This window comes from Chaetura pelagica, unplaced genomic scaffold (genome assembly GCF_000747805.2).
Source record: "Chaetura pelagica isolate M959 unplaced genomic scaffold, ChaPel_1.0 scaffold361, whole genome shotgun sequence".
Taxonomy (NCBI): domain Eukaryota; kingdom Metazoa; phylum Chordata; class Aves; order Apodiformes; family Apodidae; genus Chaetura; species Chaetura pelagica.
This window is the reverse complement of record NW_009952363.1, coordinates 164,428-179,633: the sequence shown is the minus strand read 5'-3', so window position 1 is coordinate 179,633 and position 15,206 is coordinate 164,428. Positions and strand designations below refer to the sequence as shown.

Sequence of the window (15,206 nt, the reverse complement as noted above, 5' to 3'; positions counted from 1 at the left end):
CCCGGGCTCCTGGCAGCACAGCTGGGGATGGTGGTTTCCATGTCCCCGCCAAACCTCCATCCCACTTGGAGAGACAAATCAGGGCACTTCAGCTTGGAATTCTAGTCTCTCTTCCCTGTCAGCTGGGGGGGCTCTGGGAAGGCAGCTGCCCCCTCCTGCAGCGAACTGGAGGCAGTCACAAAGCACAGATGTGAGCTGCACTCTCCCAGGTTTTCAGGGACAAAACGCAGTTGTGTTGGAAGTTTCAGAAGGTGGATGGCCGGGAACGCTGAAGTGAATTAAAAGCCACCAACATTCCCCCGGCTGGGCCCTGAGCGTGACAGTGCTGGGGGCACGTGGAGCCCCAAACCTTGCCTGGCTTCTCAGGCTCTGTTTAACTCGTCATTTGAAACCCGTGTGTAGGATCAAAATACCTTCCTACAACACCTACAGCCTCAGCCGGGCACCGTGCTGGGACCACTGCCCGTGACAGGAGGCAGCTCCGTTCCGTCCCTGTGCCTGGTTTCCATGTCCCCGCCAAACCTCCATCCCACTTGGAGAGACAAATCAGGGCACTTCAGCTTGGAATTCTAGTCTCTCTTCCCTGTCAGCTGGGGGGGCTCTGGGAAGGCAGCTGCCCCCTCCTGCAGCGAACTGGAGGCAGTCACAAAGCACAGATGTGAGCTGCACTCTCCCAGGTTTTCAGGGACAAAATGCAGTTGTGTTGGAAGTTTCAGAAGGTGGATGGCCGGGAACGCTGAAGTGAATTAAAAGCCACCAACATTCCCCCGGCTGGGCCCTGAGCGTGACAGTGCTGGGGGCACGTGGAGCCCCAAACCTTGCCTGGCTTCTCAGGCTCTGTTTAACTCGTCATTTGAAACCCGTGTGTAGGATCAAAATACCTTCCTACACCTACAGCCTCAGCCGGGCACCGTGCTGGGACCACTGCCCGTGACAGGAGGCAGCTCCGTTCCGTCCCTGTGCCTGAGGTTTGGTTTCCCCTTCAGTACCCAGTGCTTCAGGTTTCACTTACTGTCCTCTGGGCTGTCTCAGGGGGGTTCTTACCTGGCTGGGAAGTAGGACATGGGTAAGGGCTCACCACAGGCCACAGTAACTGTGTGGGTTTATTATTCCAAACTGCCATGGTGCTCTGTTAGCTCCATGTTCTCCAAGTACCTACTTCAGCTCTACTCTCTATTAAAAACTGGAAACTCTATTAAAGCTGGAAGCCTGAAAAATGCCCTACACTGGTGGTAGCAGGCATAGCAACCACTGGGTGGGGATGGTCACAGTGGGCTTCCCATCCCTACTTCTCTATTTCAGCCTTCTGTGTACAAGTGCACGATGGAGCAGGTGTTTGTGCTCCAAACTGCCAGGAAATGCCAGGCAACACTTAGCACCACGAAGCTCTTAATCTCATCTCCTACCCAATTGGATGTACCTGATGCTTTGCATTTGGGGTCTGATGACCCTAAGAGAGGTTCAGTCCTTTCTGCTCCCCCCACGGCCCTTGGGAAACATTTGTCACCTTACGTGACCAGGTCCCCTTTTGCAGTGGCCTCACCTCCTGCCAAGCTGAAGTTAAGTTTGCAAATTTGGGTCTGCCATATGGTTCCAGGATTGGATCAGCCTGTCTGAAATGTGGCTTCACGTGTTTACTAAGCAGATCTTCATAAAATGAGTGCATCCACTTTCTGAAAGGATGATACCAATTTGCTCTTGGTTCAGCTTACAGTAGATTATTCCCTATTTGATGCATACCATTAAATCAGCATCCTTCAGCCCTGTGCACTGTGGGTTGGCACAGCACCTCTGTGTCTGCAGAGCCACGGTGTGTCTCAACACAGTGCCTGTCAGAAGGAAATCAGCAGGGTTCTCCTTGCGAAACTGAACACTTTGTGAAATCCTTGTCTGAGGGACAAACAGATACACACAGACATGGTGGAAAGTTTCCCTGGGCTACTGCACTGCCCAAGGTTTTAAAACCTGCAGCAGCAAGGAATTGCAAGGGACAGAAAGGAAACATTGTTTAGAAGCAGTTAACAACCTGACTTCTGCTAATCTGCTTAATGTTATTTAACCTTATCTTAATTAGTAGCACATTTGTGGAGATTATGCTAAATCCTCGTACCAGGAAGTCATGTTGGAACGAAGCTTTCCTGCTTTACAGGGCAGCTCGAGATCCTTACTTACCACCTCAGAAACACTACTAAAAGGAGTCTAGGAAAGAAATCCTTGTGGCAAGTGTCATGGGATGGATGAGGTGACCACCAGCTCCCAAGGAGCAGGATGAAAGCCAGCTGCCCAGGGAGCTGTGGCTGAAGCACCGTGGTGGCACAAGGAGCATGGGTGCTCCTTGCTATCTTGTTCTCAAGTCTCCACTCTGAGGACCAGGCTTAGCAGTCAGTTATGCCTCCTCCTTTGACAATTCAGAGCAAAATTCCTCCTAAACTAAGTCACACGCAGTCAAACTGTTCTGCTAATGCAAATCAGGTCTCACTAAACTCCCTGGAATTTCACCAGTGCGGCCCTTGCCTGGATAGTTCTGCCTCAGCTGAACATTTCAATGAACACTTAGTTCTAAGTGTTTGCTTAACTGGTGCTGACTTACCTTTCTTCAGGTTCTCCTCTCAATAAGGGCCAAAGAGACCTAACATCCAGCAGGAAAAGCCAGGCTTCAGATTTTCTATTTGCTTCTGCACCAAAAAAATCAATTGCCTAACACTGACAAATGAGAAAGAAATGCAAATTTTTCATAGATCCTTTTGCAGACACTACCAGAACTGCTCAAAACTATTGATGCTTCAGATGTGGATCTCAGAGTATCTGATAACCCAGATTTCCTCTGAAAGAGCCATTATAGTAATGAAGAAGAATCTGATACAATATCCTCTGCCAATTTCTGGCTTTGCTCTGTACGTTTCATTTTGAATGACTGCATACATCTCTGACAAAATACATCTATGTGAATATTCCAGACAATAATGGGGAGATACACATTGTCCAGCTACCAAACATGTTAGTGATAGCAGCTGGAAGCTGGAATGGTTAATAAGGAGACACAAGAGACAACAAGGCTCATTTTTCAGATGGATGATCTGACACAGGATGTCAACTGTACTTATGAATAACTGATGTCGAAAACATTTTTGTGCCATGGTTCTCATCTCACATAAAGGAGAATAATGAAGGAATAATTCTTTTGCCACAAATGTCATTACTGGGATGAGATCAGATCCAATCCTTTCAGGTTTCAATCCAGCTCTGTTTGCTGTCAGTGGACAAGACTCCGGCTGAACTTTAATGGACAAAAAACAAATGCAAAGATCCAAGTGGCATAGATACAAATTATATACATTTATTTTTATTCATTTTAAATAACATTCTTCTGTATAAATTCTGACATATATTCAAATCATACACTTTTTTTTTTTAGAAATGCACTGGTAAGCAGAGCATATGCTGAGGAGACACCTTATTTGGATGTGCAGTGATGGGTTTCAGTTGGGAGCAAGTACAACTTTTAAGGCCCACATTTTTCTTATTTTAATCCATGCCTCTGACACATGAAGAGCAGAGTCCTGTGGGAGCTCATATTAAAAAATCACTTTAAAAAGAAACATATTTTTAGGATTCAATCTTATATCCCTTACTTAAAGGAGACCGTGCAAACTTCCTGCCGCATTTAACCCTGGAGGTGAAGGTGCAGTGTCCCAGTGCTTCACTGGCCCAGGACACCTGAAGGAAGCTGGATCCATGTCCTCCTCTTTCATAAATAGTTTCCAGCATGCTAAGTTTGCTCAGCTTGGTCCAAGGGAATTATCATTCCAATGGATGACATCTCCTGACAGCTCCCCAGGGCTCGTGCTCCATGCAGTTATTTCTAGCTACAGTGGTTCATAAGATTCAGGATTATCTATTCACATTAACCTAATCACATTTCTGCATGTCTGTTGCACTCTGTGCTTAGCAAGGGCTCTCCTAAGCTGTGAGCCACCCAGGCTGCCCCGTGCCTTTAACACATCATTGGTTTTTGCCCTTTATCTGCTCCATTATCATCTCTTGTCTTCAGTTACTTGACTGTGGAACTGAACACACCCCATGCAGACCAGCTGGGTCCACAGGGCCCTCGCAACCCTGAGGATCAAGCCTTGAGATTTGGCTGTTCACCTTCACCTAGCCCTCACCTGCCTTGTTAGACCCTCTCTCTGCTCTACAGCAGCTGTACCACACCACTGACTGCCCTTCTGCATGGAAACCAGAGAGCACCATGCCCAGGAAGAAGGTGATGCCTGGTGGCCACAGGTGTCTGTATTGCCACATCAGCCCAGGAAGTCACCCAGATGCCTTCCCTTTGTCTTGATAGTTCTGGATTGGGCCTCAATGCAACCCTGTAAGCCTGGTTTACCCCCCTATATCCTAACATGGTGCAGGGCAAACTTCAGCATCTGGGAAACTTTGTGACAAGTTATTACACACAGCAGGTGGGCAGTCCTTTAGTCCCCTGGCAGAGGGGTTTCAGCTCTGCACTCTATCCAAGTGTGATACCAGCCTAAGCTGACTGGAGATGTAACTAGCTCAGCTTCCTCCTCACCTCCTGTGGTGCCCAGGGGCAGCTGCCTGATTGATGGAGAGAGCAAGAAGGATCTAACCCCCTCTGCCCATCACCAAAGTCAGACATGAAGTTGTTTATTCTTTCCTTGCTGAGACATTGATCTCCTTTTATGAATGTTTTTCCTCTGGTTGGCTGGAGGTGGCTGGTTATTTTCCTGCAGAGTCATTCTGCCATCTGACAAGCATTGTCCCTGTGCCACCTCCTTGCTGTGCTCCAGTCCTTGCTAAAGAACACCCTGTGCTTTCCTCTGCTGTCCAAACCCAGGCAGCCAGCTCCCCCCTGCCCAGCCAAGCTTCCCATCGTGTCTGTGGGGGACATCTAGATCCCTCCATCCAGATGTGTGTCCCACAGGGGACAGCAGGGCTGCACCACCCTCCCCTGCAGACCAGCTGTGGGGCACCCTGAGCTCCTCTGCACAAACCCCAGCCCCAAACACAAAGCGTTCGGAACAGCTGGGAGGTGAGAAGCAGCCCAGGAGTAAACACCTCCTGTGCTGGGGCAGGCAGGGACTAGGATGGTTCTGCATCTAAACTCACCCTCTGGTTCTGCAAATGGTCCTTGTTGCTGCAGGGAGAGAAATAACAAAGCCTCTTTCTGTTACAAAGCAGCCTACAGTCATACCAACATTTGAGGAAGAGCTGTTTTGTGGCAAAGATGAAAAGAGCTACCAAAATATTTGGAATGAAGGTGAGCAATGTGTCCTTCACTTTGCCTGCATTAGCCCCAGAAGGTAGCACTTCCTAAATCACCTGCCTCTACCATGAAGTGACCAAGCACATCACTAAACCAGCACTGCTAAATAATTCCACTTTTTAGGAACTTCTCTATTTTGTCACCACTCCGCTCTTTCAGTTTGATGAGTAACTGGAGGATTAGCAACATCCAGACTTTCTCCTCCACTCCTCCCCCGTTTTGTAACTAAAAGTAACATGCAATGACATCAGCCAAATTTGTTACCCAAACTATGGGACCTCGCCCAGGCCACTGGGAGGCTCCAGGAGCTTTTCCATCAGCTCAGGCTAGATGCAACATCACATCCTGCCCTCACACTTGGATCACTCTTGATTGTTTCCATTTTTACTTGTTGTGCCTCATCTTTAGACCAGGCAGCAGGTTTCTGAGGCAGAAGTGGCCTCACTGTGCATGTGTTTAAAGCACCTATTCCTGCCCTCCCCTGAAAAAGCCTCCAACAACAAGAAAAGCCTCCAACCACAAGTAAAGCCTCCACGCAGCGCCAGAAAGCAAATAAACTATCATCACATTCTTCCTCCCTTTTCTTATCTTGAGAAATACTGGGTTTTGCCTGGCTCTGAGGATGCATCAGCCAGCTCCTGCTGACCTTCAGCAGGTGCTTCATTTGTCCTCAGCATCGACCTCCCACAAAGCACCAACATGAGCAGCAGCGGGAGCTCGGCCACGAGTCAGGTGAAATATTTGTTTCACACCCTGATGAAACGTAATATGCTGCCCCTTGGCTCTTCTCCCTCTGCTAACAGTCCACCAGCCTCCCACAAAAATCAGGGGAATTCGTAAAACCTGAAGTCTCCCCTAGTGATTTTTTTGACAGCTAATTCCCCACCACTACCTTGTGCTACACGAACTTCCTGAAAGCCACCATGCATTTTGAGCTCTGAGGTCTCTTGAGATCAGCTCTTTCCAACTCTTCAGTGAGGGGTTTCCACCCAAATCCAAGAGATTTTTGCTCTTTTGCCCTTCAAGAGGCCAGGAGGCTGCGCTCAGCCTTCAGCAAGTCCCCATGTCACCTTGTCAGCATGGGAGAGGTGACAATGAGACCCACTCACCTGATGAGCAGCCACTTCAGCAAAGCTGGGCCATGGAGATCAGGCTCTCAATGAATTCATGACAGTGTATTTGCTTTTGGGATAAAGATTTAAAAGCAAGGAACAGAATGGTACATCTGATTTTTGGACACCTACTAGGCCCTAGTCATGGCAACGCTGGCATTCACTCCATACTTACAGGAACGGGAAAATCTGACAGATGCCAAGTAGTGAGCACTCACATTTTCTGTTAAAAAAGAAAGTCAATAAGACCAGAAGAAAAGCTTTAAGCAGTCAGTGTTTGCCAGAGTCCCAGCTCCAACAATATTGCCATCAAATTTACAGTATTTTAAACAATCCTCTTCTTTTTTTTTGTTGTTTTTTTTTCCTTTTTAACCAACGCCATTAACCGCTGTACAATTAAAATCTAGCTGATAAAATATGACTTGGGGAACAGGAGAGGTGGGGAAGGGGGTCATGGTTTTGTTGCTAGGTTGTTTTGGGTTTTTTTGGTTGGTTCGTTGTCTTTTTTACAAATAATTACAAATACAATTCCAAGAAGATATATTACATTTTATATACAGAACACACCATTTCTAGCAGGGTAGGGTATGAAGCCTGGCTTTTATTTTTACACGGCAACCCTGAGATGTCTTGTCTTCCCTTGCACACAAACTATACAAGTTCATAAACTCCTTCTAGAAAGAAAAAATAAAAAATGGATTGCTATGTTTCAATAGCATCATCACCCTGTATAAATACTGAGAAAGAGAAAAGCTTCATCTCCTCCCTAACTCCAACATTTTCTTGATTTTTTTTTTCCTGTTTCCTGGAAACTGATCCTGGTGACTTTTTTTCAGCTGTGCAACTCACTCCTCTACTTACCTCTTAGTAGTACAGTGAACAAGTTCCCTTTTTTTGTCCTCCTTTTCAAACCAATTTTGATCAGGAACTAATATGAAGCCTTGACTAAGGTTTGTTTCCTGAAAATCCACTGTTAATTCATGAGCTACTTTTCAAGCTAAAGGTTGCAGACATAGTGTTAGGTTGGCTGGAAATCAAGTAGCTTCTGAGTAACCCTGGGGTACTGCTTTCTCCACCCCACACCTCTTCACAAAGAATAATGTTTTCAGATTAGCATAATGGAGTCTTTACCAACAGTGAATTCTGTGGATCTTTCTGGAGAACAGAGCACTGAATTCATTCCACCACATCACCTGAAATTCAGATTTACTACACTTCTGGGGTTTTTTTCTGTTCACCTGCAAGCTACAGCCTTCCCAGCACAAGAGTATCTGAAGAGCAAGTTCCTCTGCATGGAGCCTTGGCACGGATCCTGATGCTCCTTCAACAAGCCCTGTAACTTTTTCAAGCCAACTCGGGAATAGCTGGATCGCTGCTTTTCCTACACTTTATAGTTATGCATGGGAGTGGTCAGGGTCAGCTGCCCATTGGGTGCCACTTCATTCCCATCATCTTCCAGCAGCCCCGAAACGTCAGCGTTGGGAATGCTGTCGTGGTAGCTGCTGAAACTGATGTTGTCCTCTTTGAGTTCAATGGTCCAAAAAGGAGCATTCAGTTTCCTGTTCTGATACTCACGGTACATGTAGACAGCACCCACAAAGCCCATCAGGAGGACCACAACAATGATGATGACTGTCAAGATAATGATGTTAAACTGAGTCCAGGAAACATCTGCAAAAGCAGAGGTGCTGTTTTCAGAAGAACTGATGGGAAATATGGTCTGTATAGTTGTTGGTGACAATGTACTGTTTATCACTGCTGTTGAGAATGAAGTTGCCTTGCTGGCATTTGGAGCAGAAGTTGTAAACTCCCTTGTTTCTGGGCCAGGAGTGGCTTCTACAACACAAATTAAAAAAAATCATCAATAAAAATACAAGCTGGAATCAAATGTACGAGATTTGACATTTATATCACAGTTATTACGGCAATTAAGTCTGCACTGTTGAAGCAGGTATTTTTTTCAACACAGTTCACAAAATGGTCAGCCACAACTCTGTGTGCCAAGTGCCCCCCTGCAGCATTCCTGTGACAAATCTGGTGATGGCTGGATAGGAGCAGAAGCCAAGATTCAGTGTCAGCTACCTGATGACAGCAAACCACCCAGCTCTCACCCAGCCAGTGAGAAGGGGGCTCTGCCAAGCTCAGCAAGAGTTTGGACTTCAAATCTAACAAAGGCAGTTTCACTTGTCTGTGTGGGCTGCACAGTCAGGCTGGGAGGACACAGTGACTACAGGAGCTTCAGCCTTTCACAGTTAATACACTAGATGTAGGATCATAGTCACAATATTGTTATTTCTGCTTTACCTCTACAAGATGATAAAAAAATGAAAAAATAAACCACGAGTTCTCTGCCATCACTTTGTTTAGCAATGGGTTTCAATATTTACACTGCTTTACGTAAGAGGGCAAAAAACCCTACTTCTGCTTTTGAATGAAGAAGTCATTCTCCAAATCTCATGAAAGCCCCCAGTCTGCATAACAAGAAGCAGAAGGTAACCAAATCCCAACCAAATAAAAGGGCTGTGGATGTTCCTACAAGCTTATGAGCACAGCAGAAGCCAGTCTGGATCCTGTTTTAGTTTCAGCTGCTGGCATATGAAGGATAAGAACATGGTAACTACCAGACTGTGCCACAAGATCCATCCTCCTCTGCAGCCTGCTCCCAGGCACAAAATAGCCAAGAACCTTCCTTGCTTCCAACAGACAGGGTTTAACTCCCTTCTGAGATCAAGGAGTCAGCAACAAGATAATACTGGAGCCCTTTATGTGGGATGCAAATTCATTATACCTTCAAAGCAGTTGAGCCACAGGTCTCAGAAAGCACCATAAGAGCCTGAGTAATAGGCTCCCAAATGTAACTAATAAAGCATTTTATTCACAGGAATAACCAGCTCTAGGCAGCAGAGAAACACTCCAGAAGCTGAAACCCTAATCAACCAAAATGTTTCTGTGCCTATTGCTCCACAAGACTCTCTGAGCCTTCTTTCCCACTCTCTTCCATTTCTCCTTCTGCCACCAGAAATGCAACTTCATTTTAAAGCCACTTCTAGCTGCAGCAATTACAGCTGGCAGTGCTGGATCGATCCAGCTCTCCTGAAGAGAACATCTACTAATGGTGAGTGAGGAGGAGTCACTTCCGAAGGACTAATTTTGCACTAAGATGTATCTCCAATGGCAACAGGAGCTGGAAATATTCAGCACATCTCCCACCACGGGTCCTCAGGGGAACTCCCATGAGTTAACTTTGGGCTGTCACATTCCCAGTTCAGGCAGTGGAGAAAGAAGCTCCTCTGGAGGGGGCATCACATCTAATTTAGGCTCCTGCTCAGAGTCCTTCCCAGCAGCAGCTCCTCTGTTCTCTGCAGCTCCTGCCTTAGGTTGATAAGGATTTTCAGGATGCTGAATGCCAGGAGGCATTTCTCTATGGGATAACAAGTAGAATTTTGCAGTAGGAAGCAACGTGACAGGAGCAAGAGGTTCCTGGATACAGCTCTGGGAGAAGGGCATGAGGAATTCAGTCATCCTTTCCAAATTCCTTCCTCAACACTCAATTCTTGGCTAACCCTGCCAGCAGCTATAATTAGAAAAAAACCAGAATGGACACAATGGCTGATTCACCAGCAAGGAAACAGGACTTTTCTGGGCTTTATTTGTGAGTCAGCACCAGCTCAGTACTGGCAAGGGGGACATGGGTGAAAGCATTTCCTGGAACCAAGGGTAAGGTCATGGTGGAGCAGTGCCTGGCTCTGCCCACCACGCTGGGTCCTGCCCCGGCTGCTCTTGCTTCTGCTACTCGGGGCCCTGCCAGGCTCCAGATGTCCTGAAGCAGCTCCTGGAGAGCAGCAGCTGGCCAGTCCACGGGCTGCTTTGGCAGCTTTGCCAAGTGTCATACCCAGCTGCTTGATGGAAGTCGCTCTCTGCAAAGCTCCTGCCACCTCCTGCCTGAGCGCGCAGAGCGGGGCCGGCAGCAGCCCAGCCTGCCCTGCTGTCCTGGGGGGCACTGCATCACTCCTGGAGTCATTGAGGTTGGAAAAGACCTTCAAGATCCTCAAAGTCAGCCCTACACGCCCGTGGCCACTCAACCATCTCCCAAAGCATCACATCTACCCCTTTTTTGAACACTCCCAGGGATGGCGATTCCACCACCTCCCTGGGCAGCCTGTTCCAAGGCCTCATCACTCCTTCCGTGAAGAAATTGTTCCTAATATCCAATCTGAACCTCCCCTAGTGCAACTTGACCCTATTTCCTCTCATCAGGGAGAGGAGGCCAACACCCACCTCACTGCAACCTCCTTTCAGGCAGCTGTAGAGAGCAAGGAGGTCTCCCCTCAGCCTCCTCTTCTCCAGGCTGAACAGCCCCAGCTCCCTCAGCCTCTCATAAGACCTGTTCTCTAGACCCCACATCAGCCTCATTGACCTTCTCTGCAACCTCTCCAGTAACTCAACATCCTTCTATACTGTGGCACCCAAAACTGCACACAGTACTCGAGGCCTCACCCTCACAGCAGGAACACCATCCATCCAGGGGCTCAAAATACTGACTTCGGTCATCCCACACCTCCTTTGAATCCACTCTGCACCAGCATTGAAAGCAGCAACATCTCAGTCAGGTTTCAGCCTCTGAACAGTCCCTGTGGGCACTAGAGGTTGGCCCAAAACATTGTGTCCTTTTCGAACACCAACCACCTAAGTCTCAGACTCCAACAACTTCATCTGCAGATCTGGTGAGGATTTCATGCTAGCAAAACCAGGCCACTCAGATGGATGAGTGGTTTATGAAAATCTTAACCTAAAACTAGTTAATGCACAGTACCTCAGCACATCAATTTTTAGGCAAATTGCATGTAAGAAGTGGTGCCTTTTTAATTGCTTAATATGGAAAGCAAAAAGCTGGTGTTAAGGAAGCAGGAAAGCCAGAAGAGCATGTCCTAGTCCCTTTGAAAGGGAACAGTCTTTCCCCACACCAGAAACTGGCTCTAATGATGTCACTGCAATAAAACAAACAGTGAAAACTGCAAGTACCCAAGCAAAGCCATACACATGGATTTTAATGGAGCAAGGTTGTGCAGCTCTTTGCACAGAGACAAAGCTGTGCAGGGGGAGATAACAGATGACCTGATGCAAAAGTGCCATTTCCAGTCCTGGAAGGGTACAGTTCCAGCTAATGAGCATTCAACTTTTTTGTATTGATCATCTCCTCACACAGAGAAGGACTTGGTGATTACACCTCCAGAGAGCAGTATGGGAGTGAAAACCACATTAGCTCCTAATGGAAGATCTGAATTAAATCTCTGTTGGTGACAAGGACGAATTCAGGCCCAGATGTTTTCCTGAACTCTGGGTTCTCTTATCTAACACATAAAATGTTTCCATGCATGGAGCTGGAGATCCACCTTGTGGACCAGCCTCCTGATAACCACTGAAGGAGCAACTTCAGAATCTTTTTCTCTCATTTTACGACGAGTCCTCCTGCTCTGCAGTAGCCTTTCTAAGTACCAGAGCCAGTTTGTGTCTGAGATGCTACACACAGTGTCTCAGATGTGGATTGAAGACTGGTAAGAGACCCCCAGCGCATGTATCAATAAATTCTGTTGTTGTCACGTGCTGGTTTGGATCTCACCTCTCTGACCTTTGGCTTCCCCATTTAGTAAGCAAAAAAAGAAGAGTATCTAAACTTCACTCAAATAGTTATTGTTTGCAGAGTATGAAGAGTGACAAAATGTATTATAAACACCCTTTCTATGAAACTAGGCAGTGCTATTGAGCAGACCAGTCCATAAGGACAAGTCACAGGGCACTAAGATCAAGTACACGAAGCAATGGAAATCTGAAAAACTACATTGAAATAAACTGCAAATAGTTTTTGTTTTCCAGCTTGTTCACTAGAGGTGCCAACCACACTCTGGGAATCAGGATGGTCACAGAGCGAGCTCTTGACCTCTGATTTTCAGGCCAGTTGGCACCAACATGCTATAAAGGTCTGGTTTTCTTCCCTGTACCGTAGCCCAGATTAATCTAAACCAATGTGCACAATTAACAGCATTAGAGCAGCTTGTGCCCACTGGAGCCACTCAGCAAGCTTCAACACCAACCTGAGGAGAACGTTTTACCTTTCTTGGTGCAGTTTGTCCCCTCAGGGTCTCGGGTGTAGCCCTCCTCACACTCCTGGCAGTGGAAGCCAGCAGTGTGGTACAGGCAGCCGATGCACTCCCCGCTGTCCGGCCGGCACACGCTGGGCGAGCGCGCCGGGTCCACGTTCCCATTGCAGTGACACCTCACACAGATGCTGTCAGAGTTGTAGTAGCCATTGTCACACTGGTTGCAGTTGGGGCCAGTGTACCCAGTTTTGCATTTGTCACACCTTGGGGCAGTTTCACCAGGGTCTAAAGAAATCAGGAAATAAAACAGGTGATGTGCCTCAGTCTCTTGCAGAGAAACATCCGCTGAGGAATTTCTTCCGTGGGATCTGACCATGAATCACTATGACAGAAACCAGCAGCCACTGAGAATTAACCAACCTTAAATTTTAAACTGGAAAGGAAACTTTCTGAATGCAGCATTTTCTGTTTCCAGGGGAAGCTTTGGGGCGTTTCTGATGCCTCATCCCAGCATCACAGAGCATGCCCAGCATGTTGCTAAGCAAACAGATACTTATTTCTGAACATTTCCATCTCAAACAGGCAATTTCAGGAAACAGCTGGAACTATATTGGGGATGTCAGCAATCTGCAGCAACCTTTTGGCCTGTGTGAAGCCAGAGGAGGCTTGACTGCAAAACTGATCAAGGAAATATCAAAAAAATCTTACATATGTTTATCACAGTCATGACTTGTTCTCTCAGTTACAGCAAAATAGAGCAGAAAGATTGGGGCATCTCTGCTTGAAGTCTCACGGAGATGTTCAGAAGGCTCACAGAGGTATGGATGGCTACATGGCACCACTGGGTACCTCCTGTACCTCTCCTGGCTGCCAAAAGCCCAGCAGTTTCTCTCTACAACCCTTTACAGGCTGTAGCAAAGCACTTCCAATGCCCTCAGCTGTGCAGCTGCTCCCACAAGAGGCAGCACAAGGACCAGGGACACACCGTGGCAGGAGCTGCTCCCAGCAAGGTGTCCAAGTTCCCACAAACAGGAGATTCATCTCACTGGGCTGATGCACTTCAAGTGGCAATTTGATTTAAACAAATTGAGAAAAGCTACATCCATTATCTGAGGAATTAGACCCAACCCAAAGCCTTACATATTTGGCAGGTGCCGGTGGATGCCACGGTGGAGCACGGGCAGCGATGGCAGGCGTGGGCAGGGTGGGTGCTGCTGTAGAAGCCCTCCTTGCAGAGCTCACAGTGGTCCCCCTCAGTGTTTTCCTGGCAGTGCAGGCAGGTGCCTGGGAAAGGGACAGAAGCACAAGTAACCCTTCAGGCAGCAGGAACTGGAGCAGAACATTTGGGGCAAGAATCTGCACGGAGAGCTCTCAATTATCAGAGCTCATAGGTGGGTTTGAATGCCCTCTGGCCAAAACATGATCCTGGCCTCTTATGACTTTCTGATGGTCATCCCCCACACACATAATGTGAAAAAGTAGGTAGCTCCAGCAGAGGCTCACAGCTCATCACTTGAAAAGGTCAGTGCAGGTAAACACATGCAATCAATATTAAATGGTTCTCAGGGAAAGGGGTTTCAGTTTGCATCTGCACCAGCAAGGTGGGATCTTGATGTTTCAAAGCTCCTTCTCCCATAAGGGCTCTCTCGAGTTTATGTCTTTGCCCTCCTTTGTCTGTGCAGCCTCTTCCCACACCACAGAGCTGGTGGTCAGGGGTAAGGAAGTGCCACCACCCTGCTGTGGGGGCAGATAGCTCAATCCCACCAGTGTGGCTCCATCTCCTCCATCCCTATCAAACGAGGAACATTTGCTATAGGCAGAAGGCAGCAGCAATTACTGACCTTCCTGGAGAAACAGAGGAGAACTGGGCACTCATGTGAGCCACCTCCCCTTCCTGAGGTAGACTCTGAATCAGAAAATCGACGTGCTGTGTCTCAGCAGAGCCTGTGTCCTAATGGCCCTTTAAATTGCTTTTTGATACTATTGTGACCAGAGAGAAAAATCTCCCTAGTTATAGAAACGCTGCCTCTATCCAAAGACCATCCATCAACAGAATGTCCTGTAATTCAGCAGCCTCCTTGTCGAGGTGGCAGTGACCTGAGGGAAGCTTATTTGATTAAATCCCATGTATGAGTCTCTGAAAAGGCAGCAGCAACCACCTTCTAACAAACCAGGGTAGCACAGAGCAGTGTATTCACTGCAAATATAAGCATGGAGAGATTCACTGAGCTCACCCAGCAGTGCTGTGGGCCTGGAAAAGTCTCATATCAACATTAACCAAAAAATCCTGAATTAGGTTAAAAAAAAACCCTTCTTCTCTTATGGATGTTGGAACAGTTTGTCTGCCTTGCAAGCTCAACATGCTGCATGGCTCCTACTCTCCTCCTGCCACAGCCATGACCCTGCAGCTGAACATCCCTGAGCAAGCCCAGGGTGTCCTTGCAGGGACAAGGCAGCTCCTCTCTTGGGAAGCAGCTGATCCACCTGCAGGGCTGGCAGCACCCCAGGGACTGGGGACACTTGTTCAGTGGCAGCTCCAACACACTGTTTGCTCTTCACCCAACAGCTTCTCAGACACAGGCAGGTGGTTTTTGTGGGAGAGATGCCAGGGTTAGAGGAGAAAATCATCTACTGGGCTCAGTTTCTCCAGCTGCAAACATCAATCCAGCTGCTTCAGCAAGATGCCCGGGACAGACAGGCTGGGGGGAG

General features: G+C 47.5%; 1 protein-coding gene across 1 annotated transcript in view; it reads right to left on the bottom strand.

The window, feature by feature from the left end:
• Positions 1 to 7,722: 7,722 nt before the first annotated feature.
• The window catches only part of MEGF9 (multiple EGF-like-domains 9), a 118,112-nt gene continuing 110,628 nt past the window's right edge, over positions 7,723 to 15,206 (bottom strand). The window contains exons 5-7 of the mRNA XM_010007951.1: positions 13,638 to 13,781; positions 12,510 to 12,782; positions 7,723 to 8,235 (exon numbers count right to left, since the gene is read on the bottom strand). Coding sequence (XP_010006253.1) covers positions 7,781 to 8,235; positions 12,510 to 12,782; positions 13,638 to 13,781 — 872 coding nt within the window. The 3' untranslated portion in view covers positions 7,723 to 7,780. The remainder of the gene's footprint in view (positions 8,236 to 12,509; positions 12,783 to 13,637; positions 13,782 to 15,206) is intronic.